This window comes from Phaethon aethereus (assembly GCF_964289735.1).
Source record: "Phaethon aethereus genome assembly, chromosome: 2".
Taxonomy (NCBI): domain Eukaryota; kingdom Metazoa; phylum Chordata; class Aves; order Phaethontiformes; family Phaethontidae; genus Phaethon; species Phaethon aethereus.
The window spans coordinates 41,597,789-41,625,760 of record NC_138582.1 but is presented as its reverse complement, the minus strand read 5'-3'; the positions used below and the strand labels follow the sequence as shown (position 1 = coordinate 41,625,760).

The window sequence follows — 27,972 nt, the reverse complement described above, 5'->3', positions numbered from 1 at the left end:
AGTGGCTAGGATGAGAACTGCTCATTTTTCTTGACCTTCATGGCACTGCTTATCCTTTTCAGTGTAACTCTGCAAAGCAGTTTCTGTGGCTGGCAGCATCATGATCCCATACACTTTTAACAGGCTCATCTATTTCATAAATCTACACAGATTTATTTTTTTCTGGTCCTTCTCCCCTGCTCAGCTGAATCACTATAGCAAATTTTCTTGGTCATTGTTTCTGAAGAGATCTGCAGTTAATTTTTCCTAGGCTCTGTTTTATGTATCTTTATAGCATCTGTTTTGAGTTCCCCAATGATCATTTCTACATCAATAATATCAAGTTCCTCCATCTTGTCAGCTATATCAAAGTTGCCTATTGTTCCAGGGGGAAACCTCGTTGATATATAATGCTTGACACATCTTTTCATTTGCTTATAATAAATTATTAGAGTGTTTTCGTGTTTGTCTTTTATTGGCCCTGAAGGACTCCAACTGAAATAATTTATAAACCCTTTTTGTGATTGACATCATTTCTGTACATCTTTTTAACATCTGCCAGTTTCACTGCCCAAATTTAAGTACCGGAATAAGCACAGGTATGTTAATTTAACAGCCATTTTAGTTGTGTACTAAGATGTACTAAGATGTACTTGCATTTCTTTTTTTGCCACTTCTTCTGCTCATGTTTTGATAACCTCCTACCCAATATCTCTGAAAAGATTCAGCTTTGATTATTTGCCTTTGGTGATGACATCCCACACGGCTTCATCAGTCTGTTCTCGCTGTTCTAGAAAAACCCTAATGTGTTCACCAGCAGACAGCCATAGGAACCACTTTTTTTTTTTGCCATTTTTACTGGAGAGGGGTTGTAAGACTGACGTTTCTGATTTTTTTTTTTTAATTATTTCTTTGTTTTCATTGGTGGCGTTGCTGCTCACTGCGCATACCTGCTCTCCTTTCCTCTTTCATTTCTCCTAAAAGGAGGAATAAAACATGGTCTCTCTGTTACTCCATTATACCATCTGGTGATACCAAAACTACTTTATAAATCTTTATGTGGAGTTGCAAGCAAAGGGGCAATTAGGTAATTATGTTAGAATTATCTCAGGTAAAATATGTAAGTATACCATTTAGTTAGCTAATCAAAAATCTTCCTGTGAAGTTTGTATTAAAGTCTTTTCAGAAAAGTTATTAAATATACAGGTGAATTCTTGCCTTTGCATAAAAGTGGCCCTGATACTTCAGACAAAGAGTAGGATTTTTAAGTGGCAAAATTATGTTATAATGCCCAGTGGTAGTATTGTTTTGGCAGACATAGGTGAGGTAAGTGGTAATGTGACAAAAAGTAAATGGAAACTTGTGTAGGTTAGTGAAGGTTAGCAATTGTGGAAAACTCTAGAATGACCTAGAAAAGCAGCATTCGTTATGCAAAGAAGTCTAAGTGCGGTGCAAGGACGTGTTGGATTTTAATATGTGGCCACATCTTGCATGCAGATGCTTTATCCTCTCTTAACTCTATGCAGTTTCTTCTAGGTTTCCAATTACTTTTAACCTTTTAAGAAAAACATCAGGTCATTATGGACAGCACAATTAAGAAATGTACTTATTGTGCAGTGGTGGTCAGAAAAGTTAATTAGATGTTAGGCTGCGTTAAGAGTGAGACAGAGAATAAATGGGAAAAGATAACATATTCTTTTATGTATGCTGATAATCCAAACTCACCTTGAATACTGAATTCACTGTACATTGTATTATCTCAAAAAAAAGGGTATGTAAAAAATACAGCTGTCCAAAGAAAAGAGCAATGAAAGGAATTCATTAGTGTTATGAACAAGTGAGGTAATTGCACTAGAAGGGAGCAAAAAGTCCAGGGCTATTTCAAATGGAAAGATGTTGAAGATGCAGTAGAGATACAGCTAGAGGAGCTATAATGGAATCATACAGAGAAAACGTGATAGCAAGGAGACTGAATCGGTAATGCCTTTTGTACCTTCTTCTAACAGCAGAACAAAAGAGCTGTATAATTGCTTTCTGTGATTAAACAGTAGCTTCATAACATTCAAAAGAAAATCCTTTCCCTTTCTGTAATGAAAAATTAACTTGTGGAACGCAATGATGCAAGAAATTGAGCAAATAGCTTAGTGTGGTGCAAGGATGGATTGCAGCGCCAAGAAGGAATAAGAAAAGGCTATGCAATCACACAGAATAAAATAAAACAACAGACATCATCCATCCTAATTCTGCTAACCATAAGCCGTTCATGTGCCAGCATTCGTTTTGTTCATTACTACTACAGCTCTGCTTTGAGCGAACAGTATCACAACATCGGTAAGATCACGATAGGAGATTATAAACTACCTCTGAAACAGTATCCTGAGCTGCGACCATCAATCTATTCCCGTAAGTCATCTCCTGAATTTTTAACAGTGGAGACCACTAACCTGAAGCCGCTATGGACTCCCTGACTGTGCTCATGCTGGAATGCCTGTCTTCCCAGTGCTCCTCACAAGGGACATTGCATTTGGGACTGTCCAGGCAGATTACTCCAGTGGCTCTTGTAGTATTGATTTATTGATGGCATTTAGGGGTTGTAGCGTAGGACTTTAAATAATTTCCACAGTATCATAATACACTGCCTGTGATTGTCAATTATTCCTTCTGAACAGAGAAATTTGCAGTGTGCAAGCATGACGTTGCTCTGGGTACTAAAAAGACAAGAAAATCACCAGCGCGTAGCTCAGAAATACTGCCTCCTGAAGGAATAAAACCAATCCACAGCCAGAGGAACAGTCCTATTGCACCTGGGATTCAATTCTGAACTTTCCTTTCAGCAGCAGGCTGCAAAGCAGAGCTGCACACTGCTCCTGAGAGGCTTCATCCTGCACGGTGCTGAGTGCTCTGCCTGGAGCCCAGCTAAGCCATTAGCCCTACGGCGGGGCTGCCCTACTGCACCCAAGTGGACTCCTTATGAGCAGTCACCAAGCTTGTGCTGTGATGGGTTGCAGCCAGTTGCCTGCTCCATTTGGGATCAAGATTCTGGAGAGCTCAGGTACGGATTTTTTGAGCTCTCAGGAGTGTAACAATTTTATGTTTTATCTTGGGCTGATTCCCTGCTAGATGGTGTAACAAGTCCCAGGGCTGAGGCAAAGGGAAGAGCAGATGTCACCTCCCCACTCCCCAGTGTAGATCCCTTTGGTGGAAGCTGGTCCCATCAGGGGTCTAAAGGGCCCCATCACCTGCATTCTCCCTCCCCAACCCCGTTTTTCAGCCAAATTGCACACAAGAAAGGGCCTTTGCACAGTCACATTAACATCAGGGACAAAGTATTCATTTGATAAGGGTGCCCACAATATGAATGAGTGTATGTAGGAGGAGATTCATAACACTGGCTTGAACGCGGAGCGTGTAATTCAGGGGCTGTTGGTTGCTATGGAGTTCAACTGAAGTGGAAAGTGACAGCAGAAAACCTCATAATACGTGTATATAGAAGAACCTCAAGCAGAAACATAACATGGGGAATATTTTTATATCTTTAAGAAAGCCACTGAGAGGCAATATTAGCATGATAAAAGAATAAACCGATGTAGTTTTTTTCTGCAGGCTGGTACATTTCCCCTTCGCTGACAATGGCAGAGGCTTCCAGCTCACTCCAAGCAGGAATTCAAAGCCAGCCAGATATCTGTGGGTGACTGGCCTCCATTCAGTTATAAGCTAAGCAATGGATTTCTGACTATTAAATGCAGTTCAGGTCTCAGCTTAGTCTACTCTATTTTTTGTATCCAGTGAACTGTTGGACTAACCATTTCCAAAGAAAAAAATCAGTACACTTATCTATCCAGTCTGTTATCCTGGCTGTGAAGTTAGTTTGGAATTTTATTTATAGACTCACACAGATGCTGTGGGGAAAAACTTGCTATCTTTTCATTACAAAATGCCTGTCTGAAGCTGACATACTGGAACAGCCTAAGATAGCTACACTGGATATGACAGAAGAATAATTTGGAGCTATGACATTAACTTGATGCAGCCTGTGTTTTATTAGTAGGAGTTTTATCTGCATATATTCTGGTCCTACAGAGAAATAAAAAAAATCTGTAACAACTTCGGCATGGCAAAGAAACAGTTGGTACCCCACAAAATAAGAAAAAATCTCAGATGGTTGTTTAAGAATTTCTCCAGTTTGTATGCTGGTGAATTATTCATATTTTTTGCAGCTAATGCGTTTCAATGGCTTTGAATAGTTCTATGAAGAAAGTTAGCCATGGCTGGTCAAAATACGTGTTGTGAACCTTTGCTGTGAATGCAACCCATTTTCTCTGTGGATCGTAGACAAGCCTTGCTAATTTCTGTGCACATATGCGCTATTCAGATCTCAGACAGATGAGACAAACAAGACCTTTTCAGCACATGAGTCAGCTGTGAGCTCCTCTGTTCGACTGTTCATCTTCCCTGGTGCAGGATTAGTCAAGTGAGTCACCATGTTTATTTATGATTCTTCATTTTGCAGTTGTTCTTCCTGGTTATTTTTCAGCCAAGGACGGCCCTGCAATGTGCAGCGTTCATATGACGGGCCTTTCTTCACCAAAAGGTCATAAAATGTGAAGATCAGGTCTTCCAGTGGTTAGATTGGCTGTTATTTCCCTCTGATGCCAGAGAGGCAGGGTAGCTACTCATGATCATGAGTTTGAATCAAGACATGAATCTCCAAGGGCTGTATGTCAGTAATTTCGAGTGCTTTTTTTCAGCAGAGGTGAGTCTTAAATTTCTAAAATAAATACATGCATGGAAAAAACCCAGATGTTTTCTAAGAACACATTATCGGAAGTTGGGTCTTTCTTATAAATACTTCATGAGCAGAAAGGAGAATTTAATCTGCTGAACTAAATGACTTTGTATGATTTATGGTCAAAACCCAGTGCTGACAATTCCAAGGGCTTTTCCATGAACACTGCACATTGTGGGAGCAATTCAGAATGCTCCTTCCTTGGTTCTCCTTCCTCCACCAGTGTTGATCTGCTTGTTGTTCACGTCTCCCTTTCTAAGCCTTTCCTTACAGTTTCTTCAGCTTCAATTAGCTCTAATAATTTGAGGCAACCTAAGCACGTTTTTCTGGTCCTTCTTCTTTCCGCTTCTTCTTCTGCACATTACTCCCAGTGGGAATCTTCCTTGCAGGGCCGTGCCAGTTCTCCCCCCACTAGAAGCTAAGTGTGCATGTCTGCTATCCCTTGGTGATCTATTGTGTGGGGAGGGAACAAAGTGAGATGTGGTCTCTTACCCAATTTGTATCTATGCCATGTTTGCAGCTTGCTAAATGTTATTCAGCCTTGGACACAGCTTTTTTGTGAGGTGTACTATACTGTCTTCTCTTCTTAAGTGTTCAAACAGACTCAATGAAACCAGTTTTATATTGCTCAGTCTTTCATTAGCTAATGTTAAATATGGTGGTGTTGCAAGTTCACTTCATTATTACTTTTAAAAGGTGATAAATTCATTGATTTGGTATCCTGAGCCATTTTTTTTAAAAAGTGAAGAAATCCATTTTATCTTCATTTGCATTTAACTAAGCCACCTTTTGAGTATTACAGGAGAAAGGCTCACCCTGCATGCTAACTTAGGGATGTTAAGCTGAATTGTCCGCAACTGCCAAGATAAGGACACTGGCCCAAACTTTGTTAACCTGCTGTCTTGTGGGACAGTCAGGATTTTCAGTGACGGTTTGTTTTTACTTACTCACAGACAATCTTAATGGCTTCAACTGCCAGTACTTCTGTATATTCATACTTTTAACCTTCTGAATATTCCAACTGATTTCACTAGCATACCTAACACAGAACCTGTGCTTAACTGTTCAGAGACAGTAATGTCAAAAGCCTTTACTGATGCTACCTTCTCCGAAATGTATCACTTTCTTGCAGCATGTCTTATTTGACCCCTTATTTTCCAACAGTCTCTTAGTTTTATCATCCATGTATCTCTTCAAAATGACTGGTGGCAGAGACATGCAAATAGATCATTTAGTTTTCCTGCAATGTCTTTATCCCCTTTAATTGTTCCCATTGCACCCTGGTACTCCACTGAGCCTTTTGATTCTCTCACAGCCTGCTTATGCCTCTTATAATTAAGTAATTTCTTCTTATTTATTTTCATGTTATGCCTTTGGCTAATCTCTCCACCAAATCCCTCAGCTAAACCATCTTAATTTTTGTTTTACATTATTGTTCCTTACCACTAGCTTCTCTTGGGCTAACTTCCCATTTTCCAAAGAGCCTCTTTTGCAGTACCTTTCCATTCACCCAAGGCAAATAGGCACTCTCCCTCCCTCCTCCTTTTTGTCTTCCTGGGGCTTGTGCAAATCTTTTGTAACTCATTAGTGGCTCACTTCAGTAGGCTCCATGCTGAACCTTTACAGCACCTTACATATTTCCCTTTGTGTAATAGTAATTTATTTCACTTTCTGTTTGTGTGAGAGGGTTAAACTGGTGGGGAGGGGCGTTGGAGGAGGGAAGGGAGTATTAAGCAAAGGAACAAAAGAGATGGACTAATAGAAAGTGGTCCTATGTTCATGCATAGAAAATGATTTGGATGCAAATCAGCCACACAACTGAATGATTTGTCTCAAAGCCTGAAGATTAGGGAGTAGAGGACTTCAGCCTCAAGTGGCACTCTCTCTGATTTCTATCCAGACCCTGCGTTCACAAAACAGTGTGACTGCAAACAGCCGACCTGGAGGACTTGTGTGCTGCTTTCATGCCTCCTTGCACTCATCTGAAAAAGTCTTTGTGTTCACTCTGACCTATTTCCTACACCATGTCTTAAAACTGCAAATATGTAGAGGGGGGGAGCGACCTGGGCAGGGGACAGCTAGATCAGTTACACACCAGGAAAACTGGGTGCCATATCTCCCAGGCAACTAATTTCTACTGAAAGTACAGGGAAGTACAGGTGAGAAATTGCTTGATAAACTGGTAATTTATGTAGACACCTAAACAAAGATTGGAGTTCCTAAGGATAGAGTCTGAGAGGAAGATTTTGCTCAAACAAAATATTTCATTGTGCTTTAGAGTTTAAGCGTATTATAGAAGGTGCCTTGTATACACTGTTTCCATACAGCCCTACTGAAATCATTACACAGCCTTTAAAAGCATCAGAGGTAACAGGATCATGAATATGATTTTGCGTCTTCTATTAAGAAACTTTTTCCCCAAAATAAAGGATGAAACCTTTTCTGATCACTATGTGGCCCTATTTTCACACCTTCAGCAATTACAAGTTTTCAGTTCATTTTAAGATTTGCAAACGTAGGGTTAAATCAAGCTCTGGATTAGTCCATCTTCCCCCATCTAGCCAGAAAGACCATCGATGAATGATGATATCATTCTGTGTTGACGCCAACAAGAGAGTGAAGGCTGACATGTGCGTGAGGACACTACTGGAGACACTGCACACCCCTGAGACCTTCCATGGGGCAGTGGGTAGTATATTCATATCAGTTTTTTGAAATAAATTTACACTGACAATGAACGTCCATTGCCAATCCAAACATATCCCTTCACCTTACATCGCTAAGGAAAGTACCCCTTCAGTTTGTCTGTTTTGCACAGCTTCCCCACATGATTTGAAAAGGTCAAGGTTGTCCTGTTACTGCAAATGAGGGAGGGGTGGTCTGGTACCCAGCAGCAACAAAGTTAAATATCTTTAAGCTCTATGTATTGCAAGTTGCCTCAGCAATTATACTTCAGAGAAGCTTCTAATTTAGGCAGAGCGGCACAGTTCAGAAACAGCTTTTTCAGGGGACCGTGTCTTTAGAGATGGAATGTACATTTCCAGTAGAACTGCTGAGAGAAAAGAGAAAGAATAAGAAAACACGTCACCATTTACTTCTAACAGAAATTTATCATGTGTTGCTGCCTTTCAGAGGTACAGGTCTTGACTGTAGAGAAGTTTGTTTCGACTGCACATAGGTTTTTTCTTAGGCAGAATTTGAAACAACGCTCTTGTAGGCTTAGATGACTTGTTTTAATTTAAAGAAAATAGCAGAAAAGGATTAAATTAAAATCTCCATGTGAGAACACGGTGTCAGCAGTCCTTGTAATAGACCTCAGGGCTCATCAAAATTTGAGAATTATGCAGAGGTAAAGCAGACTGCAATAGCAGTATGTTACAATATCATTTTACAGAAGGTTAAGCTATACTTTCTGAAGATTTCCTTGCCTGTTTCTTTCTAAGAGAATCTGTTGTTTGTAAATCATCTTAAGGGGAAGGACAGGTGATGAGAGGGCCTGATTCAGCCTACTCAGGTGTAAACATGGAATAACCCATTGAAGTGTCCAACTCTTGCTTTTGTAAAATGAATGAGATGGAAGTAGAGAGTGGCCCAGGCTTCTCAATACAGACTTTCACATTAAAGAAAACATTTAAACATTTTCTTCTCTGTCACTTGCTATCATCTCCTTCAGGGCCTCCAAGGTTTCTAATTATTCTCCCAGAGCGGAGGGAAGCTTTGCAGCCAGCCTACTGGTAGCTGTTAACTAATAAAAAGCTCCCATTTCCAGTGGATGCAGCTATTTTCCATGTCCTGTTTGGTTCACAGAAATAAAGCAACAGCCAACCTTTATTGTGCAAAGCCTTGGATCATTCCCTCCACTCAAGCAGGAAGCCAGGGAGCCTAGTTGTAAACCTACCATGTATATTAATACTGTTCTGATTTATTTCCTTTTCTGATTTTCCTCTTTATAACAGAAAGAAAAGAAGGGAAAAAACCCCAAACAAAACAACTGGTATAGTATATCCAAAGGAGCAGGGATTTAAACTGATAGCCCAAATCCGTTTCATTTCACCACAGAAAAATAATTTCCCAAAGTAGCTTAGCTAAAATCTATTGTAAGGAATACCAGAAGAATCAAAAAGATTTAATTCAGGGTTTATTTTATCCACCAGTGAGCAGGACTTATCACATGAAGCAGAGGAATGTGAGTTTTGGAGCAGGAGCACTTTAGTGACACCCCTGAAACAACTCTCTTTTCAGAAAAATTCTACCAGAATAAATCCCTGTCCCTTGCTCATGCCCCATCCACAGCAAAGCTGAGTATCTTGAGGTTTGAAGATAACTGCACCCATTGATTTTTTTTTTTTTTTCTGCTTTGGCTTTAGGAACTCCTTCATCGATATCCTTCGGGCTATCCTACTATCATTGGAAGTTCTCATCGAAGATCAGGAGCTTCAGATAAATGGCTTTATTCTAATTATAGATTGGAGCAACTTCTCCTTCAAGCAAGCCTCCAAGCTTACACCATCTATCCTCAAACTGGCCATTGAAGGGTTACAGGTAGGTTGAGGGTAATACATGTACCTGCAACTTCTATTGTTGCAGCCAATGATTTTTGCCTCATCAGGCACTGGGCAGGGTGAAGGGTGGTGGGAGAAAATAATCCAGAATGCTTTAGTGTCCTATCCACTCACAGCACAGATTGATTTTCAAATGTTTCGTTTTGACTGTGTTTCGCTTTTTTCAGCTGTTAATCAGTGTAACCAATGTGTGTGTTACTTACTGCAGCATTAAGAAAGACAGTGAGAGATTTGAGGTTTAATCCATCAGAGCATTCAGGGGGATTAAATCCAGCAGCATCTGCCTTCTGGAGTGTGCAGTCCACGTGCAGGCACATCTGTATGCAGAGGGAGGGTGGCAGAAGAAGAAGGCAACTCCTTCAGCAGATGGAAACGTGCTGTCGTGCTCACGCGTGTGCATTTGAGTCGGAGGGAAATGACGAAGAGGGCGGACAGGCTCCCTGTCATGCCCTCATTCTGACTGCCTTAATTTGTCACACAGGACCCTGATGCATTATGGTTCAGACTGTTCAGGGGCTGCACATCCTCTTGGTGCTTGCAGATAAATAGGAGCAAGCTAAAACAGTGTGCTGTTAGGGAGTTAGGTGGAAAGTAAGGACAAAGCGGCTGGGGCCTGATGAGGCAACCCAAGGATGAGGATAGTCTGTGATGCTCAAAGAGGACTTCAGCCCTCCCACTAGAGTCTGAGCCCATCTCTGCTGTTAGACCTGTTGCGTGAAGAGGCAGAGCAATCTGGCAGAAACTAAACCCCCTTGCTTTCCAGTCGATCCTCAGATATCAGCGGGACTGGGGGCAGCTGAGCTTAGGTTCTGAATGATGCCCAAAGTCAGCGTTAGTAGTCCGGCTGTGCCCAACACCTTTGTTGGACTATCACAAGTCCGGATGCACTACTGACATCGCACGACCTGCTCAGCCGGACACCTCCTGAACTAACACGGCCGCACTCAGAGGTACGGTCGCGTTCAGGGACAACACACACACGGTTGAGTCAATCAATAGTGCGATTTATTGAAGCAACAGATACACAGGTTCTTTGGATTGCCGGTGATAAATTCAGTACCTATAAAGCACGTGCAAATGCTAAAGATACGAGTTAAAAGATGTAAAGTGACTCTATATAGAGATTTCTAAGTTTCCCGGGGAGGCACTTGGTATGACCAAGTGTTCGAATCTTACCCAATGGCGTCCCGATGAGGGGGAAGAGAGGCTCAGTCCGTCGACTGATCCCAGAAGGTAGAATAGTACATGACGATGGTATCTTCCCTAACATCCAGCTCTTAAAACATTATTTTATAGTGTTTTACTTTGCAGGTGGAGCTTGAGTGACTCTAGTCATACAGACCTTTATCAGGATTGGTTCAGAATTCTCTCGCTTCGTGTTTAAAGGTACAGACTAGGAAAAATTCAGTGCGCATGCTCACTGAGGAGGGGTCACACCTTGGGAGGGTGGTAACTTTTGAGAGGGGTGTGCATTTTAGTATTATAATGATATTATAATTAGCAAAGTTCACTCCAAGTACAGCGCTTCATCAAAGTTGACAGGTCCTTGGCCCAGGACATTGCAAGAGCAGCTTATCAATGTACATACTGTGCATCCCTAAACTCCCCTGTTCACAGAGCGTGGCCACGAGGTCTCCACTCCGCTCCACCCTCCATGTAATCTCTCCCAGAGTCAGCACACCAGGCGCCCCTGATGTTGCCAACATCCAAGGCTGTCCAGGGAGTCTCCATGGCACAGACCCGTTGTACATGAGTGCTACGTTCCACCTGGTTTCAAGGCTGTTCTTAAGAGGGTAAATTTCCAAAGTATCCCTCAGCAATTACTCCACAAGACCCAAGATGGATTTTTAGGTTTGAAGTAATCTGACACAGCCTTATTAATTGTGGGCATTTGACAGAATCCAAGGACTGCTTAGGCTGGAAGGACCTCTAGAGATCACCTTGTTCAACCTCCCTGCTCAAAGCAGGGCTGACAATCTTAGACTGGGTTGCTCAAGGAGCACATGTTTTATGTGGCTCCATATTTAATTGTTTTTTCGTTTCTTTTTTAGTAATTTTCAGGTATCCTGCGGTCATAAATAACTCAGGAACAATATTCCCTGGTGTGTGTATCTTAACTTTAATTCATATACTAGAAAGAACAATTAGTTCAACTTATTTTTTGACTAACAAATTGTGTACAATTAGATCATGATTATCTCTATCATAGAAACACAGAATCACTAAGGTTGGAAAAGACCTTCGAGATCATCAAGTCCAACCGTTAACCCAACACCACCATGCCCAATAAACCATGTCCCAAAATGCCACATCCACACGTATTTTTAACCCTTCCAGCGATGGTGACTCCACCACCTCCCTGGGCAACCTGTTCCAATGCTTGACCACTATCTCTGTAAAGAAATTTTTCCTAATATCCAATCTAAACCTTCCCTGGTGCAACTTGAGGCCATTTCCTCTCATCCTATTGCTAGTTACTTGGGAGAAGAGACCAATACCCATTTCGCCACAACTTCCTTTCAGGTAGCTGTAGAGAGCGATAAGGTCTCCCCTCAGCCTCCTCTTCTCCAGACTAAACAACCGCAGTTCCCTCAGCCCCTCTTCAGAAGACTTGTGCTCCAGACCCCTCACCAGCTTTGTTGCCCTTCTTTGGACACGCTCCAGCACCTCAACATCCTTCTTGTAGTGAGGGGCCCAAAACTGAACACAGTATTCAAGGTGCGGCCTCACCAGTGCCGAGTACAGGGGCACAATCACTTCCCTACTCCTGCTGGCCACACTAGTTCTGATACAGGCCAGGATGTTGTTGGCCGCCTTGGCCACCTGGGCACACTGCCGGCTCATATTCAGCTGGCTGTCAACCAGCACCCCCAGGTCCTTTTCTGCCAGGCAGCTCTCCAGCCACTCCTCCCCAAGTCTGTAGCATTGCATGGGGTTGTTGTGACCCAAGTGCAGGACCTGGCACTTGGCTTTATTAAACCTCATACAGTTGACCTCAGCCCATCAATCCAGCATGTCCAGATCCCTCTGTAGAGCCCTCCTACCCTCCAGCAGATCAACACTCCCACCCAACTTGGTGTCATCTGCAAACTTACTGAGGGAGCACTCGATCCCCTCATCCAGATAATCAATAAAGATATTGAACAAGATCGGCCCCAGAACCGAGCCCTGGGGAACACCGCTTGTGACCGGCTGCCAACCAGATTTAACGGCATTCACCACGCCTCTCTGAGCTCGGCCATCCAGCCAGTTCCTCACCCAGTGAAGAGTGCACCGGTCTAAGCTGCAAGCCACCAGTTTCTCCAGGAGAATTCTATGGGCTGTCAAGGGCTTTACTAAAGTCCAGGTAGACAACGTCCACAGCCTTTCCCTCATCCACTAGGCGGGTCACCTGGTCATAGAAGGAGATCAGGTTGGTCAAGCAGTACCTGCCTTTCATGAACTCATGCTGGCTGGGCCTGATCCCTTGGTTGTCCTGCACATGCCCTGTGAGCACCCTCAAGATGAACCTCTCCATGGTCTTCCCGGAACAGAGGTCAGGCTGATAGGTTTGTAGTTCCTGGGATCCTCCTTCTGACCTTTCTTGTAGATGGGCATCACATTGGCAAGCCTCCAGTCATCTGGGAGCTCTCCTGTTAACCAACACTGCTGATAGATGATGGACAGTGGCTTGGCAAGCTCCTCCACCAGCTCTCTCAGTACTCTTGGGTGGATCCCATCAGGTCCCATAGACTTGTGGGTGTCCAGGTGGCTTTACAGGTCCTTAACTGTTTCCTGCTGGATTATAAGGAGTTTACTGTGCTCTCCATCCCGTCTTCCAGCTCAGGGGCTGAATATCCTGTGGATACCTGGCCTGGCTGTTAAAGACTAAGGCAAAGAAGGCGTTAAGTACCTCAGCCTTGTCCTCGTCCTTGGTGACAACGTTCCCTGCCATATCTCTACTTTATGTTATCGTTCAAAAATGAGGTAGAAAAATCTACCAGCAGTTTTAAGACTGTGCTCCCCTCTGTGGGGAATTTCCATCTATTCTAACAAATTAGAAAACCAAGCTGCACAATTAGTCCCGAGGACAACACCCTATCTTCTTCTGCTGCTACTATCACTTCATCTGCCTTCCTTCACAGAATAACATTCTGTGGTTCAAAAACCTCCAGTCAGAAGGAAGAGAAAGTAATATTCATAAGGAAATAAAATTCCAGCAAGGTGTCCTTGTGCCTGTCCAAATTTTGCACTTCTATCTCTCCTGTAAGAGGCCAGTCCAGCCTTCATCCCCTCTGATTTCTGGCCACAATATCGCCAGGTTGGCTGCCTACTGCATGGGAATGAGGCGATGTGTCCATCTTATGGCAACTCCAGCTCTGAGTGGTGGAAAAGAAAGTTATTCATTTCGAAGCCAGTTTCCCCTACTATGCCTGTTCACAGGCTTTTCTTTGACATTGCCAGAAGGAGTTTGCCTGGAGGGAGCCTCCAGTTTATTTGTAATATGTTTCTGGAAGTACTAAAGCCTAGGAGGAATAAAACCTAGGAGTACCAAAGCTGGTCTTGCGATGGTGTCATTAGCCTGACATCCTGTGCTGGGCAATTTAAGCAGGGTGCCTTCCTTGTTGGTGGGTGGGAATTTCATTTCTCATTTAAAGTCATGCTACTGTCTTCTCCATGTTAAGTAGAAATATAACCGTCTCTCTAAAAAGTACAAGTTGGGATAATGTATCCCAGACTTTTCTAACCACTGTCAGGCTTGGCACATTGTAGGAGTTGTGAATACTGCACTCTGATATACCAGGTTTAGAAGCAAGTCATTCATGCTTATAAAGCACATATTTAGCAAGCAGTGTTGGTGGGTTTTTTTTAGGGGTGGGGTTTTTTTGGCTGTCATCATTGTGTTGAAGTACCTTCATTGATACTTTGTTCTATTATTATTTTAAAAGAACTACTGCTATCCTAATGTAAAATGTATGTAAAATGTAATTGAAATGCAGGCAAGACCTACATACAGAAAAAGAAGAGTCACATATGAGTTGTATTGGAGGTCACTGAAAGTGAAAAAAGTCAGGTTCTATTCTCCTGAGATGATGATGTCTGAAAAAAAAAGAGATTGTTTTAGTTCTTTGTTGTTTCTCACAGCTAAGGCATTGTGCATGTACAGATGCTCAGACAGGCAGATTACATGGCTATCCCAGTCCTCCTTGCTAAGAAGAGATTTTGGGTCACATTAAGTCCTATGTAAGTCTAGTGAAGTGGATGGAATGAAAATAATTCTCATTTACAAATTGTGGTGGGGTTGAACCCATATGTTCACATGTTGGTATCTAAGCCAGGAACTTCTAGCCTCTCTGACTGTAATAATAATTTTAATGCCACAGCTGAACCATTTTCTCATAGCTTTGTTAAGCTCTCATTTGATGCAGTATCTCAGACTACCGCTTTCTGAAATACAAAGGTGCTGAAAAATAAATTAAATTTACACATTTGTTATTCTTTTCCTTACTTTCAAATTGCTCTAAGCCAATTAATATATTGGCAGTTCATTTTTTTGCATTTGTATTAATTTCATTTTTTTCCTCAAATTGCTGCTGCAGTGCATTATCGTTAAGTGAAGAGAACAAATATTACATAGGTGCATATGTTAATTCATCCTGTGTTGCAAGACCAACACTAGACAAATCTGATAGACTTGGCTGCAGAGATTAATAGGTTGCTATTATATAGGGTGCTCAGTTCCAAATACTGTAAAGTCTGTAAATGCTCAGAGAGATGAGTTACTCAGTTACATTATATACAAAGCACATTTTGCTCAGTACTACTTTTTTTTCTGTTTGGATTTCTGTATATATTGCATTACAGATGATAGTTCATTATAACTCAACAGGGCACTTACTCTGTTTGTCAATTGTATTATTTAATGGTCTAAAAGTATCTGATGTCTGCGCTTTAACCAACAGTTGTTCAGATGCTAAACAAGTATTTGTAGAGTATAGTAATTCTCATTATACCACAGCAGTGCAGGGACAAATGCGTTCTTAGTTTCTAAACCATCTCTGATTAATGAGCTCTGATCTTTTATCACAAAGCAATGGCTACTGTATGCTTTGAGCTCATACTATGCTCCTTTCTAGATCTTGGTGATTTTTTGTGTTTTTACACATTAAAGAGAAGATTGTCGTGTGGATGGAAAGGTGGAGAAAGAGATGTATATAGAATCAATCTATTTTGCCTATAACTCGATGAGTTTTGACTTCTGATCCTTATTCTTTTAATATGCACAGGTTTTCCCCTTCATAGTATATTTCTTCCCTCTGTTCTCTCTGTCTGTGAAGTTACACTTCTCTGTGTGTTATACTGATCTTATAATTATGCTATAATGGTAGACAAAATTTAATTGTGGCTTAAGTTGACCAGAGACTGATCTTTTGGCATTTTGTATAACAGCTTAGAGTATTAGTCTAATGGCAAAGGCAAGAAAACCATGTTGCAGTCGTGAAGCATGTAAAGCATGTAAAACATGGTCTCAACAATCTTTCTTAGTACGCAGGATGTTTGCTACTGACCACTGCATTTGAAGACATCTAATAAACATGGGAATTACGGCTCAAGTGAGTTACAGTAAAGATAGCCTGGGTGTCCAGTGAAGCGCAAACTTTTTTCTTTTAATGTTGGTTGGTTGGTTTTTGTTCAGCAGATGTAGTTGTTTTGCCTCCAGACAGGACTTTTGATTTTAGGGTGCTCTTACCTAGTGATCCTCTTATAGAGAACCACTGTTTGCTTTTGCCTTATCCAAAACTAGGTACTTCAGTTTGTGTACATGCATGCTCATATCCATATAGAAATCCCCCAGCTAGTCCTCTGCATTGAAATGTAGCAAATTCTCCAACGGCTTACAGAAATATTCCCAAACTTTCACTCTAGCACACAGTCTGATCTCACCGGCCATTGCTTTAGTGAAAACAAAGCCAGAAGACCACTGTCTACCAAGACCCAGCTGAGCGGCGTACAGCACAAATCAGCAAGTGGGATTCAAAACTGAGCTGAAGATCAGGTTTGCACTCCAGCATACCTAGTACTGCCTTGCATAAAAGGCTAACTTGCCTCGGGGCTGTCTCAAGGTACTGAAACAAGCAGGGTGGATGGTTCTATCCTGGTCATATTCTTTTTTTCTCTGATAATTCTGTAACATGCAATTGTACTCACACATACGAGGACAGAGACTCTTAAAAAAAAAGCCCGATGCTACTTTGTGACAATGATGAATCACTGCAGAAGTGATCTTTAGGGTTCAACAGGGCTTTGATTCATATTTCACAATTATTGCAGAAAATAGCAGTAGCAACAGGGAGCAACCAAGATCAGCAAACTGGGATTAGTCCCCAGATTTTCATTGTTAACAGCCTGACAGAAGTGATGACCAACAATGTCCATTAGGAGATCCATTAAAGTTCTTTCATCATTTTAAAATTATCTTCATTTTATCATCATACAGTGAAAATTGGAAACTGGTATTTCTGGGAGGAGAGGGAAGTGAAAGGAAATCAATGATGCTTGACTTAAGAACGCCTTAAGCAGATGCTGGTACTAATAAAATTCTCCTGAAAAATCTTCAGATAAGGGAAACTTGTATAAGCTTCTCTTAGAAAATTGTTTGCAGTTGTGTACATTTGTCCAGAATACCTTCCATGCTGAGATCACATCAGATAACCAAGCTAATAGGTTTGTTTGGACATTACTGGAGGTTATCCCACTTCAAAATCTGGAATGAGATACTGATTAGGGAAAGATCAGCCTCCTTAAAATTATATGAAGCTTTTTGATCTTTAATATGAGCAATACATTTGAATAAGTTAAAATGTTTTTGGAAATTCCTTCCTACTGTAATTATGTGGGATTGAGAAACTTAATGTCAGTTAAATTATAGCAGCAGATTACTTGTCTCTTGACACTATTTTATACAATCCAATAATTTTCATGTTGTGTTTCAGAAGAAAAAGCTGAAATATAAAATATGGTCAAAATGCAGACTAGAAGGTAGAGCCTGAAGGGAAAATGTGTAGTTCAATATTATGACAAATGTACAATTTTTTGTTTGTTTGTTTGTTTGTTTTGCTAAATCTTAGTGAAAAATATGAGCTTTTAGAGTTGATAAAAGTTGTCCAGTTAAAAGCGTCTTTTTCTGGAGCAATGCCATGTTTTCAGAATAGAAGTATTATGATGAAGTTATGTTTCCAAATTTCTCTGGAAAAAATCTGGAAATATGTTTGTTTCAAAACTTTTCATCAATCAAAAATAATTAATACTCCATTTAATTATGAGTGGTAAGAAATGCTTGATTTCTTTCTTAATTGTTATCAGTTCTTGCTTTTTCAAAGTTGAAATAGCTGAGATAATGCAACAGTATTTCAGATCAGCATAACCTGGTCTAATGGGTATGACTGAATCTTTGGTATGGTCAAACTGGGGATCTGAACATGCAATCCTCATGCATCTGGAGACTTTGCCAAACCCTCTGCCCTGCAAGCTTGGTCTTTCCTTCACCAGTCTGGACCCTGGAGCACAGTACTGACTCTCCCCTCCTTGCTTAAACACATTTACACTCTGAAACCCGAGGTAGATATGACCTCTTTGACTTGGTACTTCCAGTTGAACTCTTTATGAGACATGTGAAGGATGCAGGCTATAAGATACCTTATGTAGCAAGTGTAAGATACAACTAGTTTTTCTGTAGAGTAAGAATTTCTTTCAAGAAACATAATACTGCTGTTTCTTCAAATTTTAAAGTGTGTGAGAATCCACATCGTAACAAACTGAAGAACACTCTAAAAAGACTTATTCTAGCTCACTCCTTCTGTAGAAATCTGTAGTTTAGGGAGAAGTCTGTCTATGCTATAAATATCATATAATGCTGTTATGTCGCATCAGGTATTTATAACAGGTCGTATTAACAGAAAGACAGAGAGCTCTCTGTCATTGCCTACTGAAGGCAGAAGAGATCAAATCCTCAGTAATAGAAGCTAGGCAAGTAAAAACATATATAGAGACACGTATACACTGCCTTGGACAAGGACAAGTGAAAAATTTTAACACCTAGTGTAAAAAGCCTGTCAATGTAGACTCTAAATCTGTTTATCTCTGAAAGACAAAATGCAGACTCAAAAGTCACTCATTCATTTGTTCTGCTGCTCCTCAGTCTTTCAGGTTGAAAATCTGAAGGACAAAAATTAATAGAGAGCTGAGGCCAGTTGCTGGGGTAGTATAACTGGCTGGGGCTCTGTGCACATCTGCAGGGTAATGCTCATTGTATGAGGTTTAATAAGGCCAAGTGCCGGGTCCTGCATTTCGGTCACAACAACCCCATGCAATGCTACAGGCTTGGGGAGGAGTGGCTGGAGAGCTGTCCGACGGAAAAGGACCTGGGGGTGCTGGTTGACAGCCGGCTGAACATGAGCCGACAGTGTGCCCAGGTGGCCAAGGCGGCCAACAACATCCTGGCCTGTATCAGGAATAGTGTGGCCAGCAGGAGTAGGGAAGTGATTGTGCCCCTGTACTCGGCACTGGTGAGGCCACACCTTGAATACTGTGTTCAGTTTTGGGCCCTTCACTACAAGAAGGATGTTGAGGTGCTGGAATGTGTCCAGAGAAGAGCAACGAAGCTGGTGAGGCATCTGGAGCACAAGTCTTACGAGGAGCAGCTGAGGGAACTGGGCTTGTTCAGTCTGTAGAAGAGGAGGCTGAGGGGAGACCTCATCGCTCTCTACAACTACGTGAAAGGAGGTTGTGATGACATGGGTATTGGTCTCTTCTCCCAAGTAACTAGCAATAGGATGAGAGGAAATGGCCTCAAGTTGTGCCAGGGGAGGTTTAGATTTGATACTAGGAAAAATTTCTTTACAGAGATAGTGGTCAAGCATTGGAACAGGCTGCCCAAGGAGGTGGTGGAGTCACCATCGCTGGAAGGGTTAAAAATACGTGTGGATGTGGCACTTTGGGACATGGTTTAGTGGGCATGGTGGTGTTGGGTTGATGGTTGGATTTGATGATCTTAAAGGTCTTTTCCAACCTTAATGATCCTGTAATTCTGTGATTTATGGCAGCTGAGAATTGGTCCCTCATTCCCTTCCCCCATTAGAAAGAAACCTACTTGAAGGCAGACTGGTTTTTTTCTTTTTTTATGTCCATAATTTAAAGACTTGTAAAAAATTAAGGAAATATTTAGGTTTTGGAATTTGTGCAAAAACCTTGTCATTATCTTCCCAGGATAGGGAAATTGAAGAAAACAGATTATTCTAGGCTGGGTCCTTGAGTATGGATAACTGCTTCTTTAGTAGTAGACCACCAGAGGACAGGCAATTATATGTTTATATTCCTTAGAATATAAAAGCAGGATGTGGCTGTGTCATAATCATAGTGTATTGATATGTCCAAAAGGCATGTTCTAACTTCACAAACTAGAGTCCCTGCTAATAACTCTAGAAGATCAGCTAATAACTCTAGCTTATGTTCATAGAGGCGAGATTAGCTATATAAACATGGGTTTACATACAGAGGGGGACAAATCTGGTCTGTGAAGAAAACAGAGAACTCTTCTCAGTAAGAATGATTTAACTGTTTCTGAAAAGAGACAGCTTCAAGATCTAATGACATTCTGCATCTCAATAAAGGCTGCAGATCAGAATTTAGCAGATGCTGTAAGATGCAATGGGCTTTCCCAAACATTTGTAGCAAAAAAACCTTCTTGATTTCAATTCTACTATTTGTATGAAATGTACGTTTGCATATTTACACAGATACTTGAATGAAACCATTTCCAATATATGCACATAAAACATGTACCAATTTTTTCCATTAAATGCTGTCTCACATATTCCCAAATCCATTCTCTAGACACCTTTTCCTCAGTATTAGAATGTGCTTCATGTTAGGGACCTTTGTTGAACTGTTGAACATGAAGTCACAGCTAATGATGAGCACTTAGAATCCATTGAAAGGCCAGTTTGAGTCGTTCCAGAAACACTCATGCTATCTGTCTCTAACAGCTGTTGTGATATATAGAGTACTCTGAGCTGTCAGTGAGGGTGCCTTTGAAATTTTAGGAGACGAGAAAAGGGATTGACTCATTATATATAAAATAAAGATAGATAAACAGACTTTGCTCTCTGCAAGAGAAGGCCTATGTTCATTGTGTGCCTATCATCCCTAGGGAGTTGACTGGAACAAGGAGAAAGAAAAGCATATAGTAGGCTGTAGACTCACATTTGTCACTTGAAAATTGGAATTAACTGCTTAGTAGAATCGATCAGCCCAGCCATGTTTACCAGTTGGAGGCTTTGGGGCTTTTGGCTGTGAGTAAAGGACAGCCCGAGAGGCTGGATATGTTAAGTGGAAAGTCTTTTTTTAATGCCAGTTATTACATCTTAGTAAAGGTCTGATCGAGTTGCTGATAATAATTAGACAGGAAGCAAATACTCCTTCAGCCCAGCAAGGAAAAGGAAAAGTTTATTGCAGTAAGTCTGCTTAAAAAAGAAAGCAGCTGCTTCTTACTGGTAGCCAGTAAAAATGCAGCTAGAGTTAACACCAGCCGTGCTCAAACCTTCCCACCAATATATGCATAAGTAGTTCATGTTGTATCTTGAACGCTTCTTCCTCTCATAAGCTAAACGTGGCCAAATGTACCTGCATTAATTTACATTATCCCTGTCCTCAGTAATTTCAGAGAACTTCGGGAGTGATACATCTGTCGTAACTGTTTAACTTCTTTTACAACCCCAAAGCCTTTTCCTTCTTAGCATGGAAACTGAGTGAAAGCTTCCTGAAGAGAATATTTACTACAAATACCTTTTTGCTATGAGAAATATATAAAGCAATTATGCAAAAATATAAAAGGGATTGTATATGCAAGACTAGACCAGAAAGATACAGGAGTAGTCACATTTCAGTGAGAGCTATGTGCCAACAAAAGTGGAACAGGTACTATTTTGAGATGTGCGGTGGCAATGGAGATACACATGGATAGGGAGATAGAGGAAGTCAGAGCAAGAGGAGGAGTGACAATATGAGTGTACACTGTGATATGTGGCATGGATTATCCCCTGAGCACAGGTAGATAAGGACTTGACTCTTTCTGGGAGAGGACTCATGCTGGAGTCTCACTAACAACGGGACTGAAATCCATGTCTCCTTGGAAAAGAGCTGTGGCAGTGTAAGATCATGTATTGGGTTTCCATGGCAAGGTTTTGGTAGTGGGGGGTTGCAGAGATGGTTTCTGTAAGAAGCTGCTAGGAACTTTGCCTATGTCAAATAGAGCCAATGCCAGTTGGCTCTAAGATAGACCTGCCATTGGTCGAGGCTGAGCCCATCAGCCATGGTGGTAGCACCTCTGGGATAATGTATTTAAGGAGGGGGAAAAAACTGCAGCAAAACAACAGCAGCTGGAGACAGGAGTGAGAATGTGTGAGAGAAACAACTCTGCAGGCACCAAGGTCAGTGAAGAAGGAGAGGGAAGGAGGTGCTCCAGGCACCAGAGCAGAGATTCCCCTGCAGCCTGGGGAGGTCCACAGTGGAGCACATCTCCACCTGCAGCCCATGGAGGACCCCACGCTGGAGCAGGTGGATGCACCCGAAGGAGGCTGTGACCCTGTTGGAAGCCCAGGCCGGAGCAGGTTTGCTGGCAGGACCTGTGACCCCATGGGAGCAATCTGCTCCTGAAGGACGGCATCCCATGTCAGGGACCCAGGCTGGAGCAGTTCACAAAGAACTGCAGCCCGTGGGAAGGACACACGTTGGAGAATTTTGTGGAGAATGTCCCCCGTGGGAGGGACCCCAGGCTGGAGCAGGGCAGAGTGTGAGGAGTCCTCCCCATGAGGAGGAAGGAGCAGCAGAGACAACGTGTGATGAACTGACCACAACCCCCATTCCCCGTCCCCCTGTGCTGCTCAGGGAGGGAGGAGGGAGAGAATTCGGGAGTGAAGTTGAGCCCAGGAAGAAGGGAGAGGTGGGGGGAAGGTGTTTTAAAATTTGGTTTTAGTTCTCATTACCATATTCTGATTTGATTAGTAATAAATTAAATTAATTTTCCCAGAGTCGAGTCTGTTTTGCCTGTGGCGATAACTGGTGAGTGATCTCTCCCTGCCCTTACCTCGACCCATGAGCCTTCCGTTGTACTTTCTCTCCCCTGCCCAGCTGAGGAGGGGAGTGACAGAGCGGCTTTGGTGGGCACCTGGTGTCCAGCCAGGGTCAACCCACCACAGATCTGTTGTCCCCTTCCACCTCTGGCTCAGAAGCTTCTTTCTAGCACGTGCCTTCAAGGATGTGCTGCATCAGTGGAACTGGCCATGGGCCCCTGACCGCTGCCATGTAAGATCCAGCAGCCTGGCTCGAGCGGCTGCAGGCAGGACTCCCGCCAGGACTTTGTGTTCACACTTTCCACACTGCTGATCTAGGCAAGGTAATAATTCCTCGTGCAAGTTTTTAACAAAAATCTGCAGACATTAACATTTTAAAATTCTGCAGAAAGGCAATGATTTTGAGAAACATTTGCCTGCTTGTTGTCTGACTCCTATCATGGGCAGAATAACAGGACTTTTCTACCACACATAACAATTCCCTTTAGAGCCTCATCTATTATTATTATCTCCTCCTAAACAAAGCAACTTATAAATGCCTTAATACTTTGTATAGTGATACATATTTGCATGGTCAATTCGTGTATGGTCAATTCGTGTATGGTCAATATGGTCAAAAGAGTCTACAAAGTTTTCAGTAAGTTCAAGGTGAAGTCACAACTGATGTGAATGGGACTTTTGCCATTGCATTGATGGAGGCTGTAATTCCACCCCTATTACACCTTGGCAGGAACTGATTTTCCTCTTCATAAGAATTTTCCAGGCTTGTGGAAAATGTCCCTCAACATCTGAGCACTTTTTGGAAATTTTGCACATCAGTGAGAACTTTTTGTCTAGCAATCTTGAAACACTCAGTTTGTTCTCAAACATTTTTATGTCTTTTCTTAACTGTGTAGAGCTTAGCAATTGAAACAAGCATTCCTGAATAGCAGGAGTTCCTTGATGCAAATATGACAATCTGAAACATCTCAAACATCACAATCTTCCAAGGAAAGATGAAAATATCGAGTAACAAAATCATTGAGACTCCCCACTTCCTTCTCCCCTCTTTTCTACCCCTTGTCCACTGCTAAGCTTTGATTTTGACAAATGGGCATTTTCTGAGGAAAAAAATGTTGCATTGGAAATTCCTCCAGTAGCTGTAGTGCCCTGCAATTCAACCTTCCTATGATTCTTTCAGGATGTGTTTTGCATCCGTGTCCACTAGACACATATTAGACCATTTGAATGTGTATTCTGCTTTTCACTCTGAGCACACTCCCTCTGTTTCAACATGTTTGCAGCAGAACCAGTTTAAAGCATGGCTGAAGTGTAATAAAAATAATTTCCATTTCAGAGGCTTTCTGATCAACTCCAATCTACATTACATGCAATGAAAATGCAGCTAAGAAAAAGCGTAGCTAACACAAATACAATTACAATGCAAATATTCTTCAAACAGCAGATACATTTAGAATGTCATCAAAATGACAGTTTTTCAGAAGAAAGTCAGAAGCATGAATATATATGTGATGAGCAAAATAGTTGATCGCTGTTTAAGAATTATGGAGGATAACAGCAGAACTTGCAATTAACTGAAAATAGAATTCAAGCTTGCTTAGGCTTATAGGGTAATATAAATCTTATTATTCTATTTCCCAAGAAAATTTGGAAGCAGCTTTGAATTACTAGAAGTGTGCTGAGTAGTATGTGTGCTCAATGTATGGAAGCGATTGTTTCTGGTGGGTTGGTGGGAATGCTCATGTAAATCGACATAGGCAGTAGTTACAAAGGGTCCTACTCTAACTTCTGTGTGAAGTTTCATGAAGAGTCCCACTGGCAGTCCTAACTTTATTTGGCTTCATTTACAAATACAGAGAACCTGAACTCAAAAGTTTCTCAGGAAATAACATCTCCTCAGTACAGCACAGATAACATTAACTTCCTTGTGGTGGCCCTTTCCTTTATCATATCATTTGATTTCATTTATCAAACTTATCACTAAGTGTGAGGAAAGCTGCAAGGGGACAGTTCTAAAGAGATAAGGATTCCTGAATCTGCACTGTAACTGAAATAATTAATGAGTTGGTACAGATAAAGATTCAGACTTAATTAATCAATGCGAGTGGGCTTTCTGCTCACGTTGGAGACGGTATCTACTACTCACTCTCTGGAAAAAAAGTTAATAATTTTACTGTGTAAAAAAATTAACCTTCCATCTTTTCAGACAAATTCAAAACATTTTTTACCAAAAAGAGAACATTTGCATTCAAAGCCAACCAGGCAAACCTCAGTTTCTGTTGCTGGCCACTGTCTTTGCTTAAGTTGAGCCAAGGACCACTTCAGCATGGACACTGTCTATAGCCATTTGGCATCATGTGTGAAAGAGCCACGTGGACAACCAGACTGGCGAAGGACTAAGGAAGCAGAAAACAGCCAAGCTGCAGTCCCAGCCAGATTGCTGCATCAAATCTCTGTAATTAAGCTTTTCTATTAAAATTCAACATTTTCAGGAAGAAGCTCACAACTTTTCACACAGAAATAAAATAGTTTGGCCAGAAGAACTGCCTCATGTTGAAACTGAAACTCAGTTTCTCTGCAAGACTCTAGCTTACTCTTACAGTGTTATCACCCCACATATTGCTGCCCAGTCTCTCCCATGGATATATGGGTTCAAAAGGTCTTCTGGTCATCCAATAACAATTTCTGCTTATAGCAGAATGACTGTAAATACTAGATCAGTTAAACTACAGCCATGAAATCAGCTAACCATTATCTAGCTTTTTCCACTTCACAACCTCCCTGCTCTTTCTCTGACTTTGATATTGCTTTATCCTCTAAATACCAAAAGATAAATAAAGCTGTGAGGTAAACCAGGTGTGAAAGGTGTGCATTTTGTGGTCCTGAGCTCACATGGCTCACAGTGTTAGGTATTCAAACACACAAAATATAATTAACTATTCAAGAAATTTCCCTCCTCCAATTTGTTATACATGCCTGAGTGAATGTTAATGGGGTCACACAGCTCTTTGAACTGCTGCTGACAGAACAATAAAGGGTTCCTGTGGTTTTCAAGAAACAGCACAGTATAATTTTGCTTGCTTTGCAAGGGCATTTCTTAATGATATCATTATACCCTCTAAACTCCTAGTCCACTCTCAGAAACTCACAACACTTCAAATGACAAGTTACCTTCTCCCTGGGAGAATTGAATCTCAATTATAATTTACTATGTGTTACTTACTCAGTGAATATTCTTTTCCTGTGCCTCTGAGAAGTGCCAGCTATGGTATTTTAATGAAGCACCCCCGTTTTATAGCCTCTCTCCTCTAAAATTGGAACAACAGCATTTAAAGGGCTAGACCTCTTACCCAGTTTGCTGAGTAAGGAAGGCAAATAAATTCCATCTGAACTGTCTTAAAAGACAATGCAAATAACTGAGATCTGTCTCTGTTCCAGAGATAAATTATGCCTGAACAGTATTGCCTGAGAACGTATAAATAGTGTTACTAGCAAATTCCTCCCATCTGTGATAAAATTAATTCAAATGTTTGAAGTATTTTACTTTGACTGCTTACACCATTTTGAGGTTGTTTGTTTTGCAAAGATATTCTGGGCAAATTAGCTCAGGAATGTTTGTTAAGCTAACAAAATAAGTGAATGTTGCTATTAGCTAGAGTAAATTTATTTAGTATCTAACTCTAAGGATTGCCCAGTTTTGTGTGTAACTATAGGAAAAAAAAAAGAAAAAAGCAACCCTTTGTACTAGTGCATTCCTTTTCTTTGAAGCTAATGCAGAAATTACATCTGTAGTACTCCAGGTTCAGGCTGAAAGAAAAAAAAAAAAAAAACCAGAAAATAATCTTGCATGCTTATAGGAGATTTTGCAAATTAGTCCTCTGATGATTTTTTTAAATTGGAAATTTTACATAGTACAAATTCTGTAATAATATCAGAACATGATTTTTAGAAGTTTGCTTTCAACAGCAGAGTGTTTTGTTGGGCATGCACATTGTTGAAAATAAATACCTGACTTAAACATACTTCATGCAGTTAGTTGTCAGGCTGCAGTTTTCCCTCAGCAGCACTATCTCAGCTATTGGGTCTCTTCAAATTGCCCTGGACCAGTCAGGAACTATCCACGCCACTGGCACGAATGGGGGCAAGTGATCAAGGATTTCAGCATAGTGAATCCCCAAATATGTCACCAGCACTAATAATGTGACTGTGGTAACCACAGGCAAAAATCTAGGTTTCCCTGGTTTTACATTTTTGGGAGGTTGTGTCCAAGCCCAGAGAGCAACTTCATGCTCCCTCTCCCCAGACCCTGGAGGCTATGTTTTCATGGCAGATCTCTTTGAATCTGGGCTGGCTGGCACACTAAAAGAAGATGTGAAACAACTTTTGGCAGGAACATTTCACTAAAGATGAAACATCTGTTGATTTTTGTGTGTATTGCATACTTTTTAGAAAGCTTCCACCTCAATTGGGACAGCCTTGGAAGATGTGACATATGTGAAGACTTTGAACCCCTCTGACTTTTTTGCCATTCAACTGTTGTTGCATGTGAAGCAGATCTTGCGTCCTTTAAACATTTCTAAATACTGTTGGTACATGCTAAATGCAGCAAACCACCAACTTTAAAATGATTTATCTTTTTCTTTTTAGCTGTCTCTCTGCCCTTTCAGTCATGAACTCACTTTTCCCCTGCATTTCTTCAATCACTAATGCACAACAGAGCTTTACAAGCTGAAGTATTGTTACACTGCCATGACAGGATGTTTTATGAAGCAGAACAGCTAGTGTAATATTCTTTTTTTTTTTTTTTTTGGGGGGGTGTTGTTCAGCATCAGAATTATGTAAATGAGCTCAGCAGCAACACATCAAACATTGATAAGCTTCCTGTCAGGAGGTAGTGCTGGAAGCATATTTGTAGTAGTTTGCTTTGCTAAATACATCAGAAAACATGCAGTTTCATTTTCTATTTTGTTGCCACATCTCCCACATTCTTGGTGTTCTGCCCTTCCTCAGATAATTTCTGTCTGACCTTCAAGGTACTATCTCTTTGGACATTTTTCATCTACAGTAAGCAAAGCTCAGATGGTATTTAACACTTTTACTAATCTTTAAAAGCTTTAAAATAGCTGTAACATGTGGTGGGGTAGAAAGGATGGTAATTTTTTCATACTGTACACTTTTCCAGGACTTGTGCACTACCAGCACATACGGAGATGCTATAGGAATGCAACAGAAGTGGTGTTCCAAAAAACCCATTCATTTTCATCCTGCAGCAAAAGATAACATAAAAATGGGGACACATTAAATAAAACTGGAGTTGGCCTTTACAATACAACTGTCTGTATATGTTTATATCCTGGGGTTGCAGGCGGGGGAAACAAATTGGGGCATGTGGAACCATAGCATTTCCAAGTGGGGTGTGACCCCCACAGAAGTCCAGCTGTTGTTGCTGTGTTTAAAATCTAGATTCAGCAGAAGCAAAGCTTTGAACCAGAATTCATGGCAAACCCCCCTCTCTATGGGCTTGATGTTAAGAGTA

General features: G+C 41.2%; 1 protein-coding gene across 1 annotated transcript in view; it reads left to right on the top strand.

Moving 5' to 3' along the window:
- Positions 1-27,972, top strand: part of CLVS1 (clavesin 1) — a gene marked incomplete at its 5' end in the record, with an annotated part of 101,210 nt that overhangs the window by 16,827 nt on the left and 56,411 nt on the right. Inside the window, one exon of the mRNA XM_081996945.1 lies at positions 9,133-9,307. Within this exon, the coding sequence (XP_081853071.1) occupies positions 9,133-9,307 (175 nt within the window). The remainder of the gene's footprint in view (positions 1-9,132; positions 9,308-27,972) is intronic.